The sequence below is a fragment of the Armigeres subalbatus genome, chromosome 2 (assembly GCF_024139115.2).
Source record: "Armigeres subalbatus isolate Guangzhou_Male chromosome 2, GZ_Asu_2, whole genome shotgun sequence".
NCBI classification, from domain to species: Eukaryota; Metazoa; Arthropoda; class Insecta; order Diptera; family Culicidae; genus Armigeres; species Armigeres subalbatus.
The window spans coordinates 95,896,568-95,922,620 of record NC_085140.1 but is presented as its reverse complement, the minus strand read 5'-3'; the positions used below and the strand labels follow the sequence as shown (position 1 = coordinate 95,922,620).

Genomic DNA, 26,053 nt, shown 5'->3' with positions numbered 1-26,053 from the left:
TCGACCAGCCTAATAATCATAAAGCTATTTCTCAATCAGGGGAAAACCGTATCGTTTAATTGGTATTGAGGTATTGTCTACACTCACCTATCGTGCGGTGTCTGGCGATCATCCTTGCCCAAATATTCAGCGCGTTTTTCGCTCTGACTAAGCCATTCTCTTCATTTCTTGTTATCATTCCATCAACGTATGCATTGAACAGTTACAGACAAAAACAGCTAAATGAGTTGAAAAATACAATCAAAACCCCAACTAATTCTCGCCATCTCACTGCATATGAGCAAAGTTTTATGTGATTGTTTGATTAGCACCTGAAGCTACGCATTGTGTAGAAGTTCTGTTGAGCTGAGCCAAGAATATATACCCGCTGAAAGTTTATCAAAATTGTTGATTCACCTAATTATCACAAGAGTGGAATAATATAGTTCTGCGAATAATCACAACATGCATGGATATGTGAATAAAAAAAATTGATAAAATATTTCTGCCAAGTATCATTACACGATAAAAATGCAAAACACCACTCCATTCAAAGGAACTCTTATAGCTACTGGATGCATCCTACGATTCAAAGTCATCCAGATCCTGTGATTTGATGTACTCGTCGATTTTCTGCTTAAGTTTTCCGTTTTCCACTAACTCATCGGTTGATAGCTCCACGTTGGTCATTGGGGAGACAATCTTTTCGCGGCTGAACCACTCCTCAATTGCCGATCGTTCGTACGTGAATCCGTCTGAGGAAAAACAATTGTCATTAGCAATTTGGTTTTAGGGATCCTACATAGAACTTTATCTAGCAGAGCAGCTTTAAATCTGAAACCGTGCAGCGTGAGAGCCAAAATGTTGAACAAATATTGATAAATATTTGCATAATAATAACTGATGAAGTTTGGAGAAACAATTCTCGCTTAACTTAGGATCTAAGTAACATTTTTTTCATGAATTAATTTGAATACTGCAATCAATAGCTTTCATGCTGTTCTGTTGATTGCGCTATTCAAATTAATTCATAAAAAATGTTACTTAGGTCCTTTTGAAAATTTAAGCGAGAATTCTTTTAATCGCCTCTGAATAGCGCCGATGCCAAACATTTTCAAACCATAACCGACAGCACAACTGGACAAGAATAGTCATATTATTTGAGAGCCGATGTAATAACAGATAGAAGGTATGGTTCCTAGTACCGACCCCTTTTTTTGTAAAACCGGTGCTACGGTACTGAGAAGTCCAGTATCGAGAATTTTCTATTGATGTCGAAATTTGAGCTGTATTTCACAATTGTGCTTTCATCAACTTACAACATCTATTAAAGCACACCTTCTTCATGACGTCAACTTCGGGTTCGAGCATATATCATTTAGAGAATTTTCTGGATTTTCTTCACCATTCTTGAAAACTTCCATTTTACCTGGAGTTAAAAGTCTATTGCCTTATAATTAATAAAAAACATGTTTCAAGTTGAAAATAATGTTATGTAAAATTCGCCGAAATAAGTATATAAAAATATTAGATATCCAGTTAACTGTGGGTGTGGATATACAACAGTAAAGCACATGTGGAGATTGGACAAATCAAGCATCCGAAAGATATTCAATTTGCAAAAACAGAGAACTAACCGCGGTGGAGGTTGGTACTCGGATTCTGATGGCTTTTCCGCAAACGTGACCTTTAAGTGGTCTTGTTGTGTAGAGTTTATCACGCCTATCTAGAGAGTATGAGGTTGAGGGTTCGAGTCCCTCCAAGACACATGGATTCTTTTTCGCAAATTTCATATCAATTTGTCCATTTCGAAACATGTGCTGTGCATATGCACAGCCAAGAGATTCAACAGGAAAACATATTTTATTCATTTCTTGAAAATGGTGAAACTGATCAATATTACATCGCTGATCATTGTTCCTCCGGATTATGGTATTTATTCATTTAGTTTTTATTACTCCATTAACTTAAGACATTGTCTTTTCTGATTTCCAAGTATTTAAAGAAGAATATTTAATCATTATATCTGAAAGTTTTTTATTTGAAAAAAAAAACGCATAATTTGAAGCATTTCTATTAAATTCATCGGCCTATGTTTAAACTTTCTTCAAATCAAATATAGGTACACGCTTTTTTTCAGTACCGAAAATACCGATTCTCATTGGTGTTCAACACCAGTATTGCGATAGAACCGAGATTTTCGGTATCGGCACCACCGGTACCATAACTCTAATAGGAGGTGATAGGAAATAGTCTTTTTTCTGCTTTTTATCAAAATTCCCCTATGAAAAATTATTACTGAGCTAAGAAATGATGGTGTTATATTATTATACTTTGCTTTACTAGTTCATAGTCTTTGAACAATATTATTTCAAAGGGGAATTTGGACAAAAAGGCAAGAAAAAATTATACTATACCCACATCGACACTCGAATAGTATGACTATTCTTATTCAGTTATGTTATTGGTTATGGTTTGGAATTGTTTGGCATCGTTCATTACCCAATAAATCACAAAACTGTTTGGTTCAACAGTTATTGTTAAGAGAACATTAATAAATAACTGTTGTATATTTTGAGGAATATCATGCATTACCATAGCAACACACTCTTTCAGCTCTTTAAAAAGAGACTTCTAAACATCTTGAAAGGAGGCTTCCGAGCCTCTTGAAAGGAGGCTTCCGAGCCTCTTGAAAGGAGGCTTCCGAGCCTCTTGAAAGGAGGCTTCCGAGCCTCTCGAAAGGAGGCTTCCAAGCCTCTCGAAAGGAGGCTTCCAAGCCTCTCGAAAGGAGGCTTCCGAGCCTCTCGAAAGGAGGCTTCCGAGCCTCTTGAAAGGAGGCTTCCGAGCCTCTTGAAAGGAGGCTTCCGAGCCTCTTGAAAGGAGGCTTCCGAGCCTCTTGAAAGGAGCCCCCCGAGCCTCTTGCAAGGAGGCTCCCGAGGCCTCTTGAAGGAGGCTTCTGAGCCTCTTGAAAGGAGGCTTCAGGCCTCTTGAAAAAGGCTTCCGAGAGCCTCTTGAAAAAGGCTTCTGAGCCTCTTGAAAGGAGGCTTCGAGGCCTCTCGAAAGAAGGCTTCAAGCCTCTCGAAAGGAGGCTTCAAGCCTCTCGAAGGAGGCTTCCAGGCCTCTTGAAGGAGGCTTCTGAGCCTCTTGAAAGGAGGCTTCTGGGCCTCTTGAAGGAGGCTTCTGAGCCTCTTGAAAGGAGGCTTCTGAGCCTCTTGAAATGAGGCTTGCAGAGCCTCTTGAAGGAGGCTTCTGAGCCTCTAGAAAGGAGACTTCGAGGCCTCTTGAAAGGAGGCTTCTGAGCCTCTTGAAAGGAGGCTTCTGAGCCTCTTGAAGGAGGCTTGAGCCTTTGAAAGGAGGCTTGAGCCTCTTGAAGGAGGCTTCGAGCCTCTTGAAAGGAGGCTTCCGAGCCTCTTGAAAGGAGGCTTCCGAGCCTCTTGAAAGGAGGCTTCCGAGCCTCTTGAAAGGAGGCTTCCGAGCCTCTTGAAAGGAGGCTTCCGAGCCTCTTGAAAAAAGGCTTCCGAGCCACTTGAAAGGAGGCTTCCGAGCCACTTGAAAGGAGGTTTTCGAGCCTCTTGAAAGGAGGTTTCCGAGCCTCTTGAAAGGAGCCTTCCGAGCCTCTTGAAAGGAGGCTTCCAAGCCTCTTGTAAGGAGACTTACGAGCTGCTTCGGAAGGAGACTTACGAGCTGCTTCGGAAGGAGACTTCTGAATTTCGAGAAAAAGGCCTTCATGTCTCTCAAACAGAGGCTTCCGAACCTGTCGATCCTAGATTTTAATTCAGAAGAATTAAAAAAAAATCATTTTGATCTTTTTCCTCCCAGCCCTTCACATAATGTACTGGTTGGGATGGAATTCAAAAATCTTTGATTTACTGATAGCTATGCATATTATGTACAATACAAAGTATTAGAATTAAAAAAATAAAACTTTATTAATAAGTTATTATTAGTATTGAGGGTGTCAAACGCATAGGGTTGTAAGTAACAATTTTTTTTTTTTTTTTGAAAAAGATGGGTTAAATATTTTTTCGATTCATACAAATTGTACGAAGGTTTTTTTTTTTTTTTCTGGTTTAAAGAGGTTTTCAGCCTAAGGCTGGTTCACCTCTTGGAAATATATTAACAAAATATTATATTTTAGAATACATATTATTGATTTTAAGGAAACTAAGAACTTTTGCTTCTTCGGTAGGATCATTTTGCAAAATATTTCGTATACTTGACTGAAGATCCAAGTTGATTCTCGTTGCTTCAAACTGAGGACAGTTTGCCAGAAGATGTTCGACGGTTAAAGGTTCATTGCAGATTGGACAAACTGGTCTGGAAGCTGATGATACGTAGTGTGGATGGGTTATCCTGGTGTGTCCAACTCTCAAACGTGACAAAACTTGTTGTTCCTTATAGTCTTTACGATCGTTCCATCTTCCAGTGTCACCTTTGATTTTCCTTAGAAAAGCGTCTCGGTTGGAGTACCATTGTAGTTGCCATGTCCGGTGAACTGCATGTATAATTTGTCTGCGTGCATCAGCTCCGGGTGTTGGTAGATTCCACATTCTGGAGCTTCTGCCAAGGCACGCCAAACGGTCTGCGGCTTCGTTTCCAGTTATACCACAGTGTGCTGGTATCCAACATAAGGTAGTATTTGCAGGGATTTCCGCTTCGATCTCTTGTATCAGTGGATGAGTTTGCCGCGAGTTTTCTAAAGCAGATAAAACACTCGCCGAGTCCGAAAGAATTATCGTTGGTAAGTTAGCGACATCGATGGTTTTTATAGCCATTTGAATCGCTGCAGCTTCACTAGAGAAAACGGAGAATACATTGGGGACTTTGCGTGCGATCTGAAGTGTGGAGCTGTGTATGCCAATCCCGACAGTTCCATTCGCTTTGGATCCATCCGTGAATATTTTCAAGTGCGTCCTGTATTTGGTATTCAACAAATTATTGAGAACTGCTGAGACTTTGGAGGGAGGATCTCCGGCTCGCACTAGATGCTTAATTGACCAGTCGACTTTTGGTCCCATATGATCCCATCGGCGATCTCCGATCCGATAAACTTCTGCTATCCGAGGGAAATCTATTTGAGCGTATTCTCTGACACGTTTTATGGCTTGTTCTAGGACGAAGACGTTCTCGCAATCACCATGAGTTTTCTCCAAGTAGCTTATGGCCCTAGAAGCAGCAGCAGAGGTCAATACATAAGGGAAAGGAAGTAATCCGGCTTCAGTACACGTAGCAAGGCTGGGAGTGCTTGGAAGTAGTCCAGATGTAATCCGTATCATTTTATTGTAGATAGGGCTGAAAGCATTGATCATGTCTTTTGATGCTCTGACGGTAATTTCTAGTCCGTACAGTAGTTTGCTCAATACGATACTGCAACCCACGTTGTATAACAACTTGCGATTGTTCGTTTTTTGTCTACAATTCTACTCTCAGCAACCGTGTTCTGCATTCTGCTTCTTTCTTCGTATAGGAAAAATGGGATTTGAAGCTACATTTACGGTCGATTGTTATTCCAAAGATGCGTAACTCTTTTTTGTAGTTGATAGATTTTCCGGCGACGATAACGGGGTTGTCCACGGCCTATGATGGAGCATACAGCAATGTGAGATCGAACATTTCTCAGCAGCCATAGTGAAGCAATTCTGTTCCGCCTATTTATGGATTGATCTAACAGCAGCTTGTGAGTTTCTTCTAATGAGTTTTGGTTTCTTACAAACCACAATCAAAATGATGTCGTCAGCATAAATAAAGATAAAGATTCCTTCTGGGAGATTGTCAAAAGCCGAGTTCATCGTTATTAGAAATAATGTTACAGCGAGCACAGAACCCTGTGGTACACCGGTTTCTTCTTGGAATACTCTGGAGCGCGTGTTTCCGATTAATACTTGGAACGTTCGGTCATTTAAATATCCTTGGATAAACTGTCCTATGTTGCCTATAAAACCCCAATCGACAAGTTTTCGCAGGACCCCAGGTCTCCACACCCTATTATACGCCTTTGAGAGGTCAAGTGCAGCAATGTCGACGTGTAGGTCGTTCGTTAGAGCATCATCAATTATTTGACCTAGGGACGCAAGGTAGGATCCGGTTCCTTTCCCTTTGAGGAATGCATGTTGTCGTTGATCCAAAAGGTTGCGTTCCCGAAGTACAGTCACAAGACGCCGGTTGACCATGCGTTCCATAATTTTCGACATACAGCTAGTGAGTGCAATGGGACGGTAATCGCAGGGGTTGAATGATCCTGTTTTTTTCTTTGGTATGGGAATAACTAAACTATGCCTCCATGTTGTCGGAAATGTACCGTTTGACCACATTTGGTTAAGGCTTTCCAAGAAGGAGGTTTTAACGCGTAACGGAAGATGTTTTAGTAAAGGGTAGCTGATATCATCCGGCCCGGCGGTTTTTCCTTTTGCCGAATCGAGTGCAAATAGCAGTTCTGCAAAGGTGAAAGGTTCATTGAAGTCACATTTACCGAAGTCATTCGGTATTGCAAATAATGTTGAAGTGCAATCGGCTTTAGCTTGTGCGGTTAAAAAAGGCTGGGTGTACGTTGAGGAGGATGATAGTTCCGAAAAGTATTCTCCCATAGCATTGGCGACGATTATGGGGTCACGGGAAATGACATCGTTGTGGCGAATTCCGAAACCTTGTGACCTTCTTTGCCACTTATAGAATTCACCTTTTGCCACATCCTGGTTGTGGATTGGCTTCCGTCAAATCCTTCGAGAAATGTTTCCCACGCTTTGGTTTTAGCCTTTCTGATAACGTCTCTGCATTCATTTCTCGACCGTTGAAACTGTTGATGAATTTGTTCCCAGTCGGGGTGAGTTCTAGGTGTGCGTTTACATTTTCTAAGCGCTCTCCGACGAGCTTTCACTGCCTTCTTCGTTGTATCGTTCCACCAATGCAGCGCTTTTATGCCCGGTTTGCTACTTGTCATTGGTATGGTGGATTTGGCGGCGTTGTGTATAAGTTCGCCCAGTTCTTCGGGACGATATGAAATATCTGGTTTGACCAAGTTAAGAACGCCTAGTTCAAAATTGTTCCAATTACACTCATCAAAACGCCATCTAGGTCGCCTCGTTGTACCTGGAGGTGAGCCACTGCTCTGGATTTCTATGGGGTGGTGATCACTACCCATTGGATCATCGTGGATAAACCATTGGAGAACGTTGACTATTTCACTAGAGACAAGAGAGACGTCAATGCAAGAATTGCATGATCCGCGGAAAAAAGTAGTGCTTCCATCGTTAAGTACAATTAGGTCGTGCTTCTCCGCCACGTGTAGGATGTACGAAGGTTAAAAAATATACAAACTGTCTATGAATTTTCATATTTTTTATAAACAACGTACAAACTATGTCAACATATTGCCGCATATAACGACTTGGCGAGTGTAGAGCGCAACCGAGGATGAATATCAACTAATAAATGGACAGAGAATGTCAGCGATCACGGTTTTTTCCTAGAACTTGTTTATAGAATTAAACTATTGTATGATGAGATGAGTCATAGAGTTTAGTTTTCGTAACATTCAAGTCCTTAATACCCCTTTTCCGCTATTTCAAGGGCATATGCATTAAATAATGTATGCTTTTTATTTATGAATTTCTTTTAACGTAAACATTGGCAAGGGACTAAAAAGACTCCGCAACCCCTTCCCGTATGCCACCCATTTAACCTACCTTCCGCATAGACCGGATCCTTCATAATCTCGTGCGTGATCGGACAAATAAACTCCAACGGAATGTCCATGGCCTTTGACGCCAGCGTGAACAGTAGCGACCGAATTCCGGTAATGTGCGAATCAATGGTCATATTGTTGGTTAAATCCCACACGACCACGGAACGATCGTTTGAACCAGATGCAATAACCGTCGAGTCGCTGTTAATGGCCAAACAGTTGACATAGCGCGAGTGCTCGCCAAGTGTTTTGATGCACGTTCCTTGTTGGTTCCAAATCTTAATGGTCTTATCGAGGCTGCACGATATCAGCAGCGTGCCGGTGCTGTTGAACCTGCCAACGAAAGGGGAGCGAAAGGAAAATTTAGGTCACCACACCGCCACCATTAGACAATGAACAGGCTCAATCAATTCAATGAGTGAAGATCGAATCGATTGAATGCAACAAGTAACCGTCTGTATTGTTGCTGATAAGGAGCGCTATCGGTATGAGCCAGTGGTATTTGCCTACCTCACACATGTAACCGAACTGCCGTGGGCGGCAATCGTTTGGACACAGCTGGCGTTCATCACCTCCGTGCTGTAGATGGACGATTGGCCGGAAAAATGCTCCTGAGGTGTAGTCGGAATTAGTCGAGATTTTCTAGTGCGGTCCACGTTGGCAGGGATGTAGAAAAGGCGCCAAATTTTGATGTAATGATCCGTTCCGCAGGTGGCCACCGTGTAGATATTTGAAAAGTTATCGGTAGCTGGAAAAAAATAGTTGAAAGAGAATGTTTGTCTTATTATATTCAGTAGAAAACTGAATTATAGCCGCTAACGAAATTGAATTTTTCTCACAATCCATACGTTAAACCTAATTTTGGAAGTGGTGAGCTGTATAGCACATCACCAAATGAAAACAGCGCACCACTTCCGAAGTTAGGTTTAACATATGGATTGTGAAAAAAATCCCACTTCGTTAGCGGCTATAATTCGGTTTTGCACTGAATTGATAATATGAAAAGAGACTTGAGGAGCTTAAAACATATTTTGAAGATGAACTAAATAACTAAGAAACTGACAGATATTCTCAACAGGTTGTTGCGCTTTGACGTTACATTAAATTTAAACTGTTTTTCCAATGAATTATTGGCAGTGGCTGATTTTCTACTCGCCGCCGTCACATCCAGGCGCTATAGTATATGCGCAAAACAGCCAGCAAGAGTTAACCGCCAGAAATGTGTATGGCGAAAGTCATCTAACGCGGGTTTTCTCAAAATAAGAAACTTTTCATGAAAAACTATTTGGTACCGATTATGCAGGAAGGTGTCCGCTACCATGCCTACCAAATATTTTTTTGATGAAAGTGCGTATTTTTGAGAAATCGAGCCTTAGATGCCTTTCGCCATACTGATTTCAGAAAGTGAACTCCTAGTGTGCCGCTGTAAGCACGCTCAAAGCAGGCGATTCATTGCAATAGCACTTGATGCTGTATTTGCTAACCAACAAACGATAAATGTTTTATGTATATTAGTCTGGCTCAGCCTAGTATGAATTTCGTCTTCGAATAAGAAAATCATTCTCTAAAAATATCAGATCAATCGGTTGTTACATAACTTAACATTCGCAATGTACAGGTTTACCTCGATTATATGGACCCTCGATTATATGGACTTTTTACCTCGATTATATGGACATTTTTTTTAAGCTCAATGAATTATTGGCAGTGGCTGATTTTCTACTCGCCGCTGTCACATCCAGGCGCTATAGTATATGCGCAAAACAGCCAGCAAGAGTTAACCGCCAGAAATTTGTATGGCGAAAGTCATCTAACGCGAGTTTTCTCAAAATAAGAAACTTTTCATGAAAAACTATTTGGTACCGATTGTGCAGGAAGGTGTCCGCTACCATGCCTACCAAATATTTTTTTGATGAAAGTGCTTATTTTTGAGAAATCGAGCCTTAGATGCCTTTCGCCATACTGATTTCAGAAAGTTAACTCCTAGTGTGCCGCTGTAAGCACGCTCAAAGCAGGCGATTCATTGTTTTTTGATTTTTTTGGGTTTTAAAAAGATGTTGAATATTGTAAGTCATATTTTACATTGATTCTATATTTATTGTGGTACATTCTGGCAAATAAAGGCCCGTAAGGCATGTTGTGATGTTATATATGGAGATACACTCTGAGTCATATGTTCGATAGACTTGATTGATTTACCATTTTCGCGTTGGAAAATTTCATTGTATATAGTGATAAACATACAATTCTTTAATCTGCAACAGCCACGGCCACGTCCTTACAAATATGTGGTGAAAAATAATGCGTATTTTTGGTGATCTCTGCCATACGAAAACGTGAAGTGAATTATCAGACTGACAGTATGCGGAGCAAGTGATAAGATGAGATTGTCATATTTAGCTGTTAGATCTTTGCTTCCAACCTTTTTCTGCTTTTGGTGCATGGAATTAAGTATAGAAGGACGGATGATGCATTAACATTTAGCAAACCGGACCCACTCAGACTGATTTTTTAGGTATATCCACGAAACAGGAAGAGTTTATTTCAATATGTGATATATAAAGCTCCAAATGGTTTTCAAACCTGGCATTATTTTTTCTGGACGGACTTGATAATTATTTGAATGTAAAAAACTGAAAACTCTTCGAGCAGTCTTTATGTTTAAATAAATGTTGTTGAATATCCTGGTATTCGCATTTGTTCAGCACAAGGCTTAAGGATTATACTGACGCTCAACGGTAGGAAAAGAAATTGAATATTTTTAGAATGTTCTTGTTAGCAGTTCTTAAATCAATTGCTGCTAAACCGTTCAGCAAAGCGTGATCCTGAAACGCTCATGTAAACTCGTTCATGCTGTGTAATGTAAGCGATGTGTTTTTCGTTAGTGTTGTACAAAATACAACAGCGCGCGGTGGTGAAATTTTGAATGCAATCTCAAGTTTTGTCCGGAATTTTTATGAGGGCCCGCCACTGTGCGTCGTTTTGAATTTTAAAACCCGTTGCAAAATACAGCCCTGCTTTAAAATACGAACATAGTCCAAAATAGCCATAACAATTTATTTATATATTCCACTTAGCAGGTGTAGGTGCACTGTGCAATTGACCTTTCCCGTCAACAATTTTTATCCGCTCAATCGATTCTTCAATTTTTTGAGGACAACTTTCCCAAAGAACCCATACTTTTTGACGAATAGTGCTGGTTTCCAAGCTTGACCTAACATTCGCCCGATTTTGAATTAAAATAAGGCCAATTCCAATTCTTCAAACGTGCGGCACTTTTCCGATTTTTTTTTATTCTAAAATATGAATTCCGTGAAAAAGTTGAACTTAAATAAGTCAAAGAATTGACTGAGACAATAAAACGAGATACATTTTTTGGCGGGAAATGTCAATTGGTTCTTGTAAAAATGACACTGATACGTGGATAGAGCCCCTTATTTACATTGATTCAAATTCTATATAGTATATTGCTTACATTGAACTGGGCGAAGTCTTCATTACTAATGTAATCTTAGAAACAAGCGGCTGGAAAAAAGGTTACGTTCTTATAGAAAATCATAATCTACTGAGTTATCATAAAATGAGCCCAAACATGGGGATTAGACTGTAAGGCAATATATGGATATTTTCTTTCAACTTTCAAGACTTATTTCATCGTGTAACACAAATTTCGAGAAAAAAAAATTTGCTTCGATTATATGGAAAATTCGATTATATGGACTTTTTTGCATCGAAAAAGTCCATATAATCGAGGTATACCTGTATATAAGATTGTCAGCCAAAATATAAAGAACTAGTCGACCCGGCAGACGTTGTCCTGCATAGTAGGCGAAAATGCGCGTTCTGAGCTGCCCATGCGAAATATCTTAATTTAAGTTTTTCATAATTTCTCCACCCTTACTCGTGATTTTCGAATGAGAAAATATCATAAAAACCCGTCGGAAACGATAACGGACATATTTGCTGAAGGAATGTGGAAAATCTATTTAGCCGTTTTCGAGTTATGCGGATACGAACACAGACCATTTCATTTTTATTATATAGATTTTATTATGTTAGCCTAACGTACTTTTGACGAGCCTTTTCATTGAAAATATGTTTGTGTTTTTCATCATATGGGGAATATGTATACTGCCGTGAATCGCTAGTCAGTCCCATCTGTATATGGATGCCATTTACAGATGGGACTGACTTGCGATTCACGGCAGTATAGGGGACAGATATCCCAACAAACATTGGAGGTGGTTGAATCTCTTATATGACAGAAAATAGTCTTCTTCGGCTCAAAAACTAGCCATACTCAGCTAAAATTGTTTGTTGGGATATGTACCTACTGCTATATTGCCGTCATACGCATATTTGTCCCATGTTTGCTGGGATTCTCTATATACATGGGACAGTTATGCATATAACGGCAGTTTAATATCTCTGTTGTAATATTTTTCATAGGTATTTTTACAACATTTCAAAATCATAGCTAACTATGACACTAGTTAAAATTGTAGAAAATCTAAGTAAAAATTAATAATATTCACATTTCTAAAAAGTGGTGACATTCTGTTGCCGGAAAAATTCATGGAAGCAAAACGCCTTTAGCTGGTATACTGCCGTTATACGCATAATTGTCCCATGTGCATAGGAATCCCAGCAAACATGGGACAAATATGCGTATGACGGCAGTATAGCACTTATGAAACAACGCTCAGTGCGTCGGCAAATAGACATTCTAGTATTCAGGGTGGCCATTGAACCGGGAAAACCGGGAGAACCGGGAAAAACCGGGAAATAGCCGGGAATTCGGTTGAATTTAAAATTATTAATTAAATTCAAAATGTCCAGCGTGCCAATTTAAATATTTCCATAAAATAGCAAAATTAGGAATGTTTGAAGGGTGGGAAATTCCCTGAAATTTTCTGATAGTTTTTAAAGATTCTCGATTGTTTGTAATAATCCTTTGAAAATGTAGGGAAAAATATGGTAGTGCATTGATCACTTTGTTAATTTTGTACGTCTGTAAGAATATGAGAAATCTATGTTTCGATTATTAAGAAAAGTTATAAAAAAAACCTTTAAATCTCAAAAAATCTCTTAACGGGCTTACGATTGTTTGGAGGTTCCACGAAAAATGGAAAGTAATTTGTTGAACGATATGATTGGGGGGCCCTCCTTAGCCGTGCGGTAAGACGCGCGGCTATAAAGCAAGACCATGCTTAGGGTGGCTGGGTTCGATTCCCGGTGCCGGTCTAGGCAATTTTCGGATTGGAAATTGTCTCGACTTCCCTGGGCATAAAAGTATCATCGTGCTAGCCTCATGATATACGAAAGCAAAAATGGTAACCTGCCTTAGAAACCTCGTAGTTAATAACTGTGGAAGTGCTTAATGAACACTAAGCTGCGAGGCGGCTCTGTCCCAGTGTGGGGATGTAATGCCAAGAAGAAGAAGAAGAAGAAGATATGATTGAAATCCGCTGTATATCAGTAATTTTTGGCTCTGGAAAAATACTGGCAAGGACTTAAGAAAGTGTTTTCCAAAATGTAACGCACAGTAAAAATTTTTGATTCAAGCATATGCAGTAGAGATTGCAAATTACAGAATATATGTTCTAGATAGTATTATGCAGTGATATTTACTTTACCTTAACGTAAACCTTTGGAGCTACTTATATGAAGTGTTCATTTTTGACCAAACAAAATTTTGTACCCTTGAGTTGATGAAGAAAGAAACTTCATTTGTTTTATAAGCCTACAGTAACACAAAATTAAAAATGATTTTCATACCAACGCACTCCAAATGCACGGGATGATCACAAGTACTATCAGCCTAGTCGCTCCTGGGTAGACGTTAGGTGAAATAGCATTTCAATTTCGTGTTGTGTTATTCAATGGCCCTCTGCTCACTTCTATTGTAGAATAATATTGCTTCAAGGATATGGCTTCCTGTCTCTGGGTTGATCAAAACGGCTATATTTTGTATTATCCAACGTTTCGGCAAGATGTATTCTGCCTTTTTCAAGAGAGAATTATCAGTCTAACGTTTTTGGTTTTGTAAAATACGTGTATAAAACGAAAAACGGTTGACTGTTAATTCTCCTCTGAAAAGGCAAAATAAATCCTACCGAAACGTCGAGTAATTCAAATTATGGCTGATTTGATCAACCCAGAGACTGAAAATTCCATATCCTTGCAGCAACAATATTTCCAGTCGTTAATTAATAATATTTTATTGGTTTATTTGTGGACGCAGTAGCGCCCGTGGCAAGCCTTTGTTTTAATATAAACGGTTGCATTAAAAAAAATCAAAATTTTCAATGTATGTTATCTGTGATTTTTTTTTCATCAAATGCTGTATCTGGTTGTCTAAGGTTGTCACTGGTTTTGTTTTTTTTTTGCATCTGATAGTAAAAAAGAATTGAAGTGTAAAATATTTTATTTTCTGTGAGAATTTCCCCGTGAGCTGCGTCTGGTTGGCTAGTCGCCGGATAGACAAACAGGGCTATTATATATAGTATAGATTAATATAATAAGATTTCATATTTGTCTCTCGCTTGCGATAACTTTTGATTCTGTACATCATTGTTTTTTGTAAAAAAAATGCTCCCTTCCACTTTGAGCTCAGCTAGTTTGTCTCACCGATAAAAGCCCATGAAACATCAATCAACATTCCACTACTATATACAAATATCCCAAAAAAAATCAATTCGAGCATTTTTTTGTAGAATTTTTGGCTTCTCTTTTTCAATATTTGTCAAAACGATTACCGTCGAGCGGGGTTTCTTTTCACAAATCGAGAGCTGATTTGGACATTTTGGAACAAGAACTATGACGTAAATTACTATCCAATTGCCATGATCACCATTCGACTGTCTTGTTAATAGTTGAAGCAATTTTCTGTTTTTAAATTAGATTTTTTTAGAAAATCAAAAATCCAAAGTAGCCCCCGGAGTCAGAAGAACGCACGACGGTAGTTACGTTTTTTCGACATTTGGGCCTTTATATTTGCTCTTTCAAAGGGTAAACCTGTCTTTCTTTTTCTGTTTCTTGATTTTGAAACTTACTGAAAATTTTCAAGAATAGACTCCTTCGTAACCAATTCAATCAAATTTAAAAAGTGGACATCAGAGACCTTGGGAAAATATGCTATTGGACAAGACTTGCACTACATTAATAGCTCCCAAACCATTTTTTTAAACACAGCTTTTGCAGTATTTTTACTAAAATATTTTTTTTCTTAAAACTAGCAGCTGCGGCGACAGGCTGCAAAATTCAAGAATGTAAGCTCAAGTGGATGTGGATGTATACACGCTGGGGCTTATTTTTGAGCGGATTACGTGAAACGAGCTTTGGAAATAGTTTTGTGTTAAACATTTCTCGTCTTGTCCTGGTCCTCCAAGTTTTTGAAACTCTGGAATTTAATCTAGAACGAAGAGCTATCTCATTTACAGGGCATTATTAGAATGTTTCATAAACGCCATCATGTAAATATTGAGAAAAATCTTTTATGGTTATAAAATTATTTTGAGCTTTTTAGTGGAATGTCTTCACTTGTCATAAGACGAGTTTGTACAATCCCATTGAATTTCACCACTTAATTGTATCTTGACAGATACGTATTTCGACCTCAACAGTAAGGCCGTCTTCAGTGTCTCGTAGTCGAAGTCAAGTACGAGACACTGAAGACGGCCTTACTGTTGAGGTCGAAATACGTATCTATCAAGATACAATTAAGTGGTGGAATTCAATGGGATTGTACAAACTCGTCTTATGACAAGCTTTTATGGTAGCTTTGTTTCTGCTATATTTTTCCACAGTGTTGGATTTTTTGAATAAATCCTAACATGCACCATTCGTGGATCATTTCCTATATCGATACTCCTCAGCCGGGAAAATTTCAAAATTTGAACCGGGAAAAAAAACCGGGAATTTGAAAACGGAATTTGAGTGGCCACCCTGAGTATGAGCAGTGCGTGGAGGCGCATTGTACATCGTATTTTAATGACGAATGTTTTGCTTCGCCGTAAAAGTTAAATGTGGAAAATCTCGGTCTCGTGTCTATTATGTTGACATTTTTTTTAAATCCTAAGTTCTACTTTTGTTACGTTCATCTAAAACACGATAAATATGAGAGAATCCCAAAAAGCGTTTTGCCTCTGGAGAGGGTGCTATGAGGACTCTTTCAATATCAATGTTTCTGAGCAACAATAAGTCTCCTGCAGTGATGAATTCCAAAATACACAACGCAACTCTTAATTAAACAGCTGAAAATTAGTTTAAAGTTCAATTAAACATAATACAATACTCTGTGAAAATATTTGTCATGTTCTAGCTTATACTTCTGGGTTCAATTAGGCCTTCAAACTATTTTGCTGAAAGGTTGATATAATTTAGAAATGTTTTTTGACCTCATATTAATTTCAAATTTGGAGCACCAACTTATGCAACAATCAAGTGATCTGAAATGTTTAGAGAGTGGTCTTCACACCCAAGGTTCCCCGTAGAATTTGATAACTATTTGTTTCCAGAGCCAGTCTAATGTGTGATTCATCAACACGTGTACTTACGGTCAGTATGTACTATTTTGCAAAAGTCAGCTGAAAGTACACCCATGTCGTGAGCAGCATCGATAGAGCAATCAGCTTTCGAAATCTCGGCTAGAAAAAAAAATATAAACATTATTATACATACCTACTATCCTTTTTGTCATTTCGAATGGATCAGCAATTAATCGACTATTATTATTTAATAAGAAATTTCAAAAATGTTACATCATAAATAAAATTAGTATATTTTAGCGCTTATAACTTTGTACTCGTATTCATAATAGAAGTTAATAAACAAAATAATAAATAAATTCCAATTCATTATTTTCAAACAAGATTACATTTTTTTCATTAGTCATTCTAGTCTCCTATCCCTTGGTACCTCCACGTGGTGCTGGCCGGGATCAGGCATTGAATAAAATCAGATCATGAGTAAAAATCGTCTAAATTCATGCCAACTTGATGCTCCACTGCGGCCTAATCGCTGATGCTTTCTAGATCGTTGAAATTTGACGTTCGTTGATTCAATGTTTAAAGATCTTCATCGCTCACCAATGGGAGACACAACTGAGCGAGGTAAATCAATTGGTAACCTAACAATGAGTGTTGTTACCACACGCTGTTAGAAAAATCTTTTAAGCAGGGTTTCGACTTTTCGTTTCAATGAAACCAAAGCAAGCGTTTTTCGGGCCAAGGGAATAGTAGTTTGTGCAACAAGTTGCAAAAAGATGATTTTTTCAGCACGAGTTGTACGTTTATCCAACGAGGCTTGCCGAGTTGGATAAATACTACGAGTGCTGAAAAAATCGAGTTGTGCAACGAGTTGCACACGCTATTTTTTGCAATGACGAAAATTGGACTTTAATTTAATAAATCTGTACCAAAATTGTAGTCTAATTTACTCCACATGATCATTCTTGGCAATAAATTATGTTGCTGCAGAGAACAATCAGATTCCATGTTAAGGTACCACATTGCATAGTTCGACAAGCCGTGAAACGATAGATGTACTTGCCTTTGAAAATTTTTAACGTCATGTCCGTCAAACTATTTCAATTATCACGCGACGCAGAGAATACACTATTTGAACACTTACCCAAGCTAATTCAGCAAAATGTAGTCATGTAACTACTATTCCGACGATGGTTTTTCATTATAGCACCCAAATGAGTGCTATAATGAATATTATGCAACCAATTTGAGTTGCATAATGTTCATTAAAGCACCCATTTCGTTGGTATGGAAAAGTAGGCCGTTTTATCACTCAAAGACGAACTGTAAACCACATATTATGATCAGGAATTGCAAAAAATCTTTTTTCGTTGTTTATGTTGAGAATCATCTTTCACCCATCAACCTTTTCTTAGACTTACCTTAGAAGATAAACGAAAACCTTGCATATTCAATGAAAATCCTTTTTCGTTTCATCACTTTTCACCTCTCACTCACTTTTCGCGAGAATTATCGCAGAACAATTACAAAATTGTTTGGCCGCGCCGGGAATCGAACCCAGAACAGTAAGAATAATGGTGATGGACCTGGGAGAACGCGCGCAGGACATAATTCTACCGGCTCCGGATCTCCAGGAAATCCAGGAGGAGATTGGCCGGCTGAAGAACAACAAAGCCCCTGGGGTTGACCAACTACCAGGAGAGCTATTTAAACACGGTGGTGAGGCACTGGCTAGAGCGCTGCACTGGGTCATTACCAAGATTTGGGAGGAGGAAGTTTTGCCGCAGGAGTGGATGGAAGGTGTCGTGTGTCCCATCTACAAAAAGGGCGATAAGCTGGATTGTAGCAACTACCGCGCAATCACATTGCTGAACGCCGCCTACAAGGTACTCTCCCAAATTTTATGCCGTCGACTAGCACCAACTGCAAGGGAGTTCGTGGGGCAGTACCAGGCGGGTTTATGGGCGAACGCTCCACCACAGACCAGGTGTTCGCCATTCGCCAAGTACTGCAGAAATGCCGCGAATACAACGTGCCCACACATCATCTATTCATCGACTTCAAAGCCGCATATGATACAATCGATCGGGACCAGCTATGGCAGCTAATGCACGAACACGGTTTTCCGGATAAACTGACACGGTTGATCAAAGCGACGATGGATCGGGTGATGTGCGTAGTTCGAGTTTCAGGGCATTCTCGAGTCCCTTCGAAACCCGCAGAGGGTTACGGCAAGGTGATGGTCTTTCGTGTTTGCTATTCAACATCGCTTTGGAAGGGTAATACGAAGAGCAGGGATTAACACGAGTGGTACAATTTTCAATAAGTCCGTCCAGCTATTTGGTTTCGCCGACGACATAGATATTATGGCACGTAACTTTGAGAAGATGGAGGAAGCCTACATCAGACTGAAGAGGGAAGCTAAGCGGATCGGACTAGTCATCAACACGTCGAAGACGAAGTACATGATAGGCAGAGGTTCAAGAGAAGACAATGTGAGCCACCCACCGCGAGTTTGCATCGGTGGTGACGAAATCGAGGTGGTAGAAGAATTTGTGTACTTGGGCTCACTGGTGACTGCCGAAAATGACACCAGCAGAGAAATTCGGAGACGCATAGTGGCTGGAAATCGTACGTACTTTGGACTCCGCAAGACGCTCCGATCGAATAGAGTTCGCCGCCGTACCAAACTGACAATCTACAAAACGCTAATTAGACCGGTAGTCCTTTACAGACACGAGACCTGGACGATGCTCGTGGAGGACCAACGCGCACTTGGAGTTTTCGAAAGGAAAGTGCTGCGTACCATCTATGGTGGGGTGCAGATGGCGGACGGTACGTGGAGGAGGCGAATGAACCACGAATTGCATCAGCTGTTGGGAGAACCATCCATCGTTCACACCGCGAAAATCGGACGACTGCGATGGGCCGGGCACGTAGCCAGAATGTCGGACAGTAACCCGGTGAAAACGGTTCTCGACAACGATCCGACGGGCACAAGAAGGCGAGGTGCGCAGCGGGCAAGGTGGATCGATCAGGTGGAAGATGACTTGCGGACCCTCCGTAGACTGCGTGGTTGGCGACGTGTAGCCATGGACCGAGCCGAATGGAGAAGACTCTTATATACCGCACAGGCCACTTCGGCCTTAGTCTGAATAAATAATAAATAATAATAGTAAGAATAATAGCTGTGGGGATGCGTCTACTCTAGCCACACCACCACGCTATCTGTATAAAAGCGTTAAGTTATTTGTTCCACATAAGCTACTATCATTTGCATTTATGATGCCATGAAAAGACTCGAATATGAAGGAAAAAGAGCAAACCAACGTTTGGCGGCAATCGAAGTGAGCGAAAAATTGTTATCACTCTCCAGGCTGGTTTTCTTTCCCGAAATGCGATTTCTCCCCGAAAATGTTCGTGAGGGAGCATCATGTGCTCCTGAGATTGAGTGAGCATTACGAACCCTGCTTTTAAGACATTAGGAAAATTAAGTCCGCTATGAGAATAGAACTCTGATACACTGCATATGAGGTTTTGATACTCTCTCTCTCCTCCATCCCAGCAACTTGAAAGCAGAGTGAATAAAGCAGTACACCTGATGTGTTTTGAGTTTATTCTAGTAGAGCAAGCGTAACACAAATGCTCCAGTCGTAGCTTCCCTGGATACCATACCAAGTTTGGCTTGGCGAACTCTGTTGCTCGTTGTTTACGCAGCAACGATCGCTCATAATCGTTGTTTGGTATCCATCTGAGCAAGGCTGTTCACTCACTAGCATAGGATGCTATGATTGAATTGGATCAATGCTCGTCCGCTTCACTCACGCTTTCAATGCCTGGCCGGCGAGCAACCTTAGGGATCGAGCCTCTGTTAGGAGCGGCTCATAGCTCATTCTTCATGTTAGAGGCGGGTAATCATCGTCCGAGTGCCAGCGAGGGACTCTAAGCAAAATTGTGCACCATGGTCCAACGGGAATTTAGGCGGAATAGTCCTCCAGGAAATTTATGGGGTTGGTGTCAGGCCAAGCAAGTCAGCTTAAAAAACAGCAACGAATAATCAGCGAGAGAATACGGACCGGAATATTTGGCAAATACCACAGCGACGAATAGGGACTAGCGATTGGAAGCGATTGGTTCGTGGAACTGCAAATCTCGCTTCACTTTTCAAAAGGACCTAAGTAACATTTTTTTCATGAATTAATTTGAATAGCGCAATCAACAGAAAAACATGAAAGCTTTTGATTGCAGTACCCTCAAATTAGTTCATGAAAAATGTTACTTAGGTCCTTTAGAAAAGTTAAGCGAGAAATCTCAACTTCATCGGGAGCCCATACATACTCGCCGATGTGCTCATCGACCGTGGATTCGGCATTGTAGTGCTGCAGGAGGTTTGTTGGTGCGTACGTTTAGAGATAATCATACCATCTACCAGAGCTGCGGCAACACACACGAGCTGGGAATAGCTTACATAGTGATGGGCGATAAGCAAAAGCGCGTGAGATGAGAGAGAGAGAATGAGAGAATGTGCAGGTTGAGGACCAAAGGCCGGTTCTTCAACTTCAGCATAATCAATGTCCATAGCCAACACACTGGAAGCACTGATGATGATAAGGACACCTAGGTTGGCCAAGAGATGGAGTTTAGACCGACTATTGGAAAGTACAGCGCCACCGGCTGACGAACGAAAACGACCTACGACTAATTGATTTCGTCGCCTCCAAGAGCATGGCCATTCGCAGCACCTACTTCCAGCACAGCCTTCCTTATCGGTACACCTGGAGATCACCACTGCAGACAGAATCATAAATCGACCACGTTCTAATTGATGGACGGCACTCCTCCGACATTATCGTCGTCAGGACATATCGTGGCGATAACATCGACTCTGACCACTAACTGGTGATGGTTAAACTGCGCCCAAAACTATCCGTCATCAACAATGTTCGGTACCGACGACCGCCGCTGTACGACCTAGAGCGACTGAAGCAACCTGATGTCGCCACTGTATACGCGCAGCATCTCGAGGCAGCGTTGCCGGAAGAGGGTGTGCTCGATGGGGCCCCTCTTGAGAACTGAATGACCCAAGTATCCCAAAATAAAATATTTTTTCATGCGGTGTGAAAATGGGATTTTAGGGGACCAAATCAATACTTCCAACACGAAACTGGGACCAGTCTGGGTGCTGGTATAGCGAATCCGCACCAGTGGGAGCGCAGAACGTTGGCTTTGGGGGGAGTTGATAGTAACCAACAGTGCATAATTGAGACCCATGTGGGCGGAAGCAGTGCGAAGCGAATCCGAACCTGCGGGAGCATTTCAAAGAGACTGTAAAGGTGTTCGGCCGTACGGCACACTATTTTTTGTACATTTTTGTATAGCCTAAAGAGACTAATAGAAATTTTTGGATTTGGGCAAAGCTTCTTAGTTGTCGACCAAGTGTGACTAAGAAGGACGACAGGGCTGGAACTGCTAGAATACAGTTGAAGCAGCCATTTACGACGCAGCGCAGAACAACGTCAAGTATGCATGACGAAGTCGACGGAACGATTGGTTCACCGAAGAGTGCAGGCAGATTATGGAAAAGAAGGACGCAGCACGGGCAGTCTCGCTGCAGCAAGTGACCCGGCAGAACGTGGAACGCTATTATAGACGAAAGTGGAGACAGCAGACCCGTCTTCAGATGAATAAACGCCGCCTGGACGAAGCGGAGTGCGAGAAGATGGAACAGCTATGCCGTTTTCAAGAAACACGCAAGTTTTATCAGAAGCTCAACACATCCCGCAAAAGCTTCATGCCGCGAGACGAGATGTGCAGTGCATGGATAGGATGGGAGCATCTTGACGAACGAACGTGTCCTAGTCAACACAAAATCGTATATGATGCAACATAAGATGCCAAAGTGGAGGCGATATACGTACATGTTGTATATGGGAGTACCTAAATTTCCTCCACTTTAACATCTTATACGGCATCATATACGATCTTGCGTTGACTGGGGTGGTGATCGGAAAGTGGGAGCAGCACTACGAGGAACATGGCGCTGAGAGTACAGGCAGTGAAACAGGCAAATATCTTCGCTGTGCATATGCACAGCACATGTTTCGAAATGGACACATTGATATGAAATTTGCGAAAAAGAATCCACGTGTCTTGAAGGGACTCGAACCCTCGAGAAGATTGGACAAATCAAGCATCCGAAAGATATTCAATTTGCAAAAACGAGCTAACCGCGGTGGAGGTTGGTACTCGGATTCTGCTGGCTTTTCCGCAAACGTGACCTTTAAGTGGTCTTGTTGTGTAGGGGTTATCACGCCTATCTAGAGAGTATGAGGTTGAAGGTTCGAGTCCCTACAAGACACGTGGATTCATTTTCGCAAATTTCATATCAATTTGTCCATTTCGAAACATGAGCTGTGCATATGCACAGCCAAGATATTTAACAAAAAAATGGTTTTCGTACGGCCGAGTTACCGAATAATATGCAATTAATAGTGAAAGTCAAAGCAGCGGAGGAGATGACTACGCCAGTTCAGCGGACTATGGAAGCCAACCCGCCCCCACCTTGAGGAAGGTTAAGGATGCCACCTATCAGCTAAAGACCAATAAACCAGCTGGTAAGAATGGTATCGGAGCTAGTCACTTGCCTGCATAAACTGATTCTCAAAATCTGGGAAACGGAGCAACTGCCGGAGGAATGAAAGGGGTCATATGCCCCATCTACAAGAAAGGCAACGAGCTGGAGTGTGAGAACTTTCGAGCGATTACCATTCTTAATGCCGCCTACAAAGTAATATCCCAGATCATCTTCCGCGGTATGTCACCAATAGTGACCAATAGAGTTCGTGGGAAGAAGGATTTCACCTGGGAGACTATTTGATCTTAACTTCAGAACAATTTGGAGAGTCTAGAAGATCTGTATTGAACTAATTTGCACATAATATGCAAGGGCTCTAGAAACTTGCATGGACATGCTGGGTAGATTCCGATTGCATGCAAGGCGTAGTTGACTTTGTAGACCAATTGATCTGAATTCCATAACAATTTGGAGAACCTAGAACATCCGCAACAAAAGAAATTGGACTGCACATAATACGCTCTAGGCTCTAGGGACTTATGTGGACATGCTGGATTGATTACTAAACCATGGGGATTGACCAAAGTCTAATTGATCTGAATTCCAGAACGATTTGGAGGGTCTAGAACATCTGCATTAAGCAATTTGAACTGCACATAATACGCAAGGACTCAAGGGACTTGTATGCTGGGTTGGTTTCGATTGGATGCCAGGCGTAGTTGACTTTGTAGACTAATTGATCTAATCTCCAGGACAATTAGGTAAACCTAGAACATCTGCATCGGTCTAATATAATACGCAATGGCTTTCGGGGTTTGCAGGGTTTGCAGTTAAGTTGATTTCTGTTATAAACTTCTGAATCGGTAAATTTAACTTATATTGAATTTTGTAAATTTGATTTTTTTAACATTTTCAATGACAGCATCCAGCTGATCTAGCAAAAAATGAGGATCCCTAGAAACAAAACAAAACAGCAAACTACAGTAAAGTAGATGATGTGGAGAAGACCATCGTGAAAGAATAGTGAAAAGCGCTTAAAAGACGCCCGGAAACCGGCTGTTGGAAATTATGATTCCAATGATTTCATGATCACAGTATTCGAGATGTTAACCAAGAACATAGACTTACCAACATGCAATTAGGTTCAGGTTTCCAATAATACAAGTTCCATACAAATGCTTGCACAGTTGTTCATTAATTTAATAAAACGGATGAGATAAAATTGACCTAAAAAGTTTAGTCAAAAGATAAATCATGGCACAAATGACCATGTGTCTCCATATTATTTTATGCTTATATGCTGCTCAACAGTTTTCAAATTTTTTCAAACTTCTTTCCTATCGTTTTACCTTTTCTGCCTGAAAACACTCTTGGGGACATTCAGATATCGTAATGACTTAGTTTTTTTAACTTATCTGAACATGCAATCATGCAAACATGCAAGTGACTTCAACGCCGTTGAAGCGATGATCATTTTCCTACCTTGTGACCTGGGTGGTTCGAATAGAATCGATTTGGTTGTCAAACTGAAGCCAAAAATTTCTATTCTGCCGGAGCCAAACATTGAAGATTGTAATTATGTTCGTTTCAGATCTTATATTGAGAAGTATTGTTATTTTTTGAGAAAAAATAAAAACAAACTTAGTTCAATTATTGTATTCTTTGTAACAAATATTTCCACGAGTGGAAAATTAGTAGAAATGCAATTAAAACAAAACCAAAAAACTCGTTACGAAGTTTCACGAGATTCAACAGCTGATTGGAGCAGGAATGTATGTAAATTATCGTGAAGTCATGTAGAGTCTCGCGCATTTGTGCGCCCTCATGCAGCATGGAAAGAGAAATACGAAGAGCGGGAAATGTTTGACAGCTAAGTACAGGATGGACAAAATAATTAGGATAGGCAAATTTTGGGTAAAATTAGATGTGTTGTAACTATCTTAGTTATCATCCGATTTTGACAATTCAGGCATGCCCGAACTAGAAAATTAATGCAGTTTGACGGTATGTCCATGGAACCGACTATGGCCACCGGATTCCGGAGATATTCCGGGTTTTTCGGAGGTAGGTTCAAAACCGTTAATTTGAGGTGAATATTAGGAGAAGTTGTGGTTAAAAATTGAATAATATTATTAACCACAAATGAAGTAGGGCTCTTGCTGATTGGAACCATATATTGAGATTTGGAATCGGACCACAATCAAGTGAGATATGGCCATTTCTTTAAAATCGGTTCTGATCGATACTTATCAAAGGGGTCAGGCCACAACTTCATTTGAATCTCGGTTGTTGATAGATCAGTTACTATAATTTTATTCTAGAAGGGCTCTAATGTGTCCAGAATGAAAAACCAATTGAATAAACGGATCCTGGAGTCGCTGGGATGTCCCCGGGGAACCTGTGAATGGGGACATTTAAGTTTTAGCACCAAAATCAGACATTCGACGGCTCTTTTTTCATGGTTTTCGGTCAGGAAGCGAAGTATGAATATAAAATGGTCCATTGTCGACTCTGACCGCTTCCAGGATCTACGGATTGGCCCCGGGGAACCTGTGGAAGCGGACATTTTAGTTTTACCACCAAAACCGGTCGTTCGTCGGCTCTTTTTTCATGGTTTTCGATCAGGAAGCGAAGCATGAATATAAAATGGTCCATTGTCGGCTCTGACCGCTTTCAGGATCTACGGATTGGCCCCGGGGAACCTGTGGAAGCGGACATTTTAGTTTTACCACCAAAACCGGTCGTTCGACGGCTCTTTTTTCATGGTTTTCGATCAGGAAGCGAAGTATGAATATAAAATGGTCCATTGTCGGCTCTGACCGCTTCCAGGATCTACGGATTGGCCCCGGGGAACCTGTTGAAGGGGATATTTTAGTTTTACCACCAAAACCGGTCGTTCGTCGGCTCTTTTTTCATGGTTTTCGATCAGGAAGCGAAGCATGAATATAAAATGGTCCATTGTCGGCTCTGACCGCTTTCACGATCTACGGATTGGCCCGGGGGAACCTGTGGAAGGGGACATTTTAGTTTTAGCACCAAAACCAGCCATTCGACAGCTTTTCATTCATGGTTATCGATCAGGAAGCGAAGTACGAAAATAAAATGGATCATTGACGGCTCTGACCGCTTTCAGGACACAAGGATTGCCCCCGGGGAACCTGTGGAAGGGAACATATAAGTTTTAGCACTAAAATCAGTTATTCGACGGCTCTTTTTATAGGTTTTCGATCAGGAAGCAAAGTATAAATATAAAAGGACCATTGACAGCTTTGACCGCTTCCAGGACCTACTGGTTGCCCACGAGGAACCTGTGGAAGGGGACATTTTAGT

General features: G+C 40.7%; 1 protein-coding gene across 1 annotated transcript in view; it reads right to left on the bottom strand.

Annotated features, from left to right (window-relative positions):
* Positions 1 to 457: 457 nt before the first annotated feature.
* LOC134210175 (WD repeat, SAM and U-box domain-containing protein 1-like) overlaps positions 458 to 26,053 on the bottom strand; it is a 67,414-nt gene continuing 41,818 nt past the window's right edge. Inside the window, exons 5-8 of the mRNA XM_062686197.1 lie at positions 16,219 to 16,308; positions 8,171 to 8,408; positions 7,662 to 7,993; positions 458 to 734 (exon numbers count right to left, since the gene is read on the bottom strand). Coding sequence (XP_062542181.1) covers positions 562 to 734; positions 7,662 to 7,993; positions 8,171 to 8,408; positions 16,219 to 16,308 — 833 coding nt within the window. The 3' untranslated portion in view covers positions 458 to 561. The remainder of the gene's footprint in view (positions 735 to 7,661; positions 7,994 to 8,170; positions 8,409 to 16,218; positions 16,309 to 26,053) is intronic.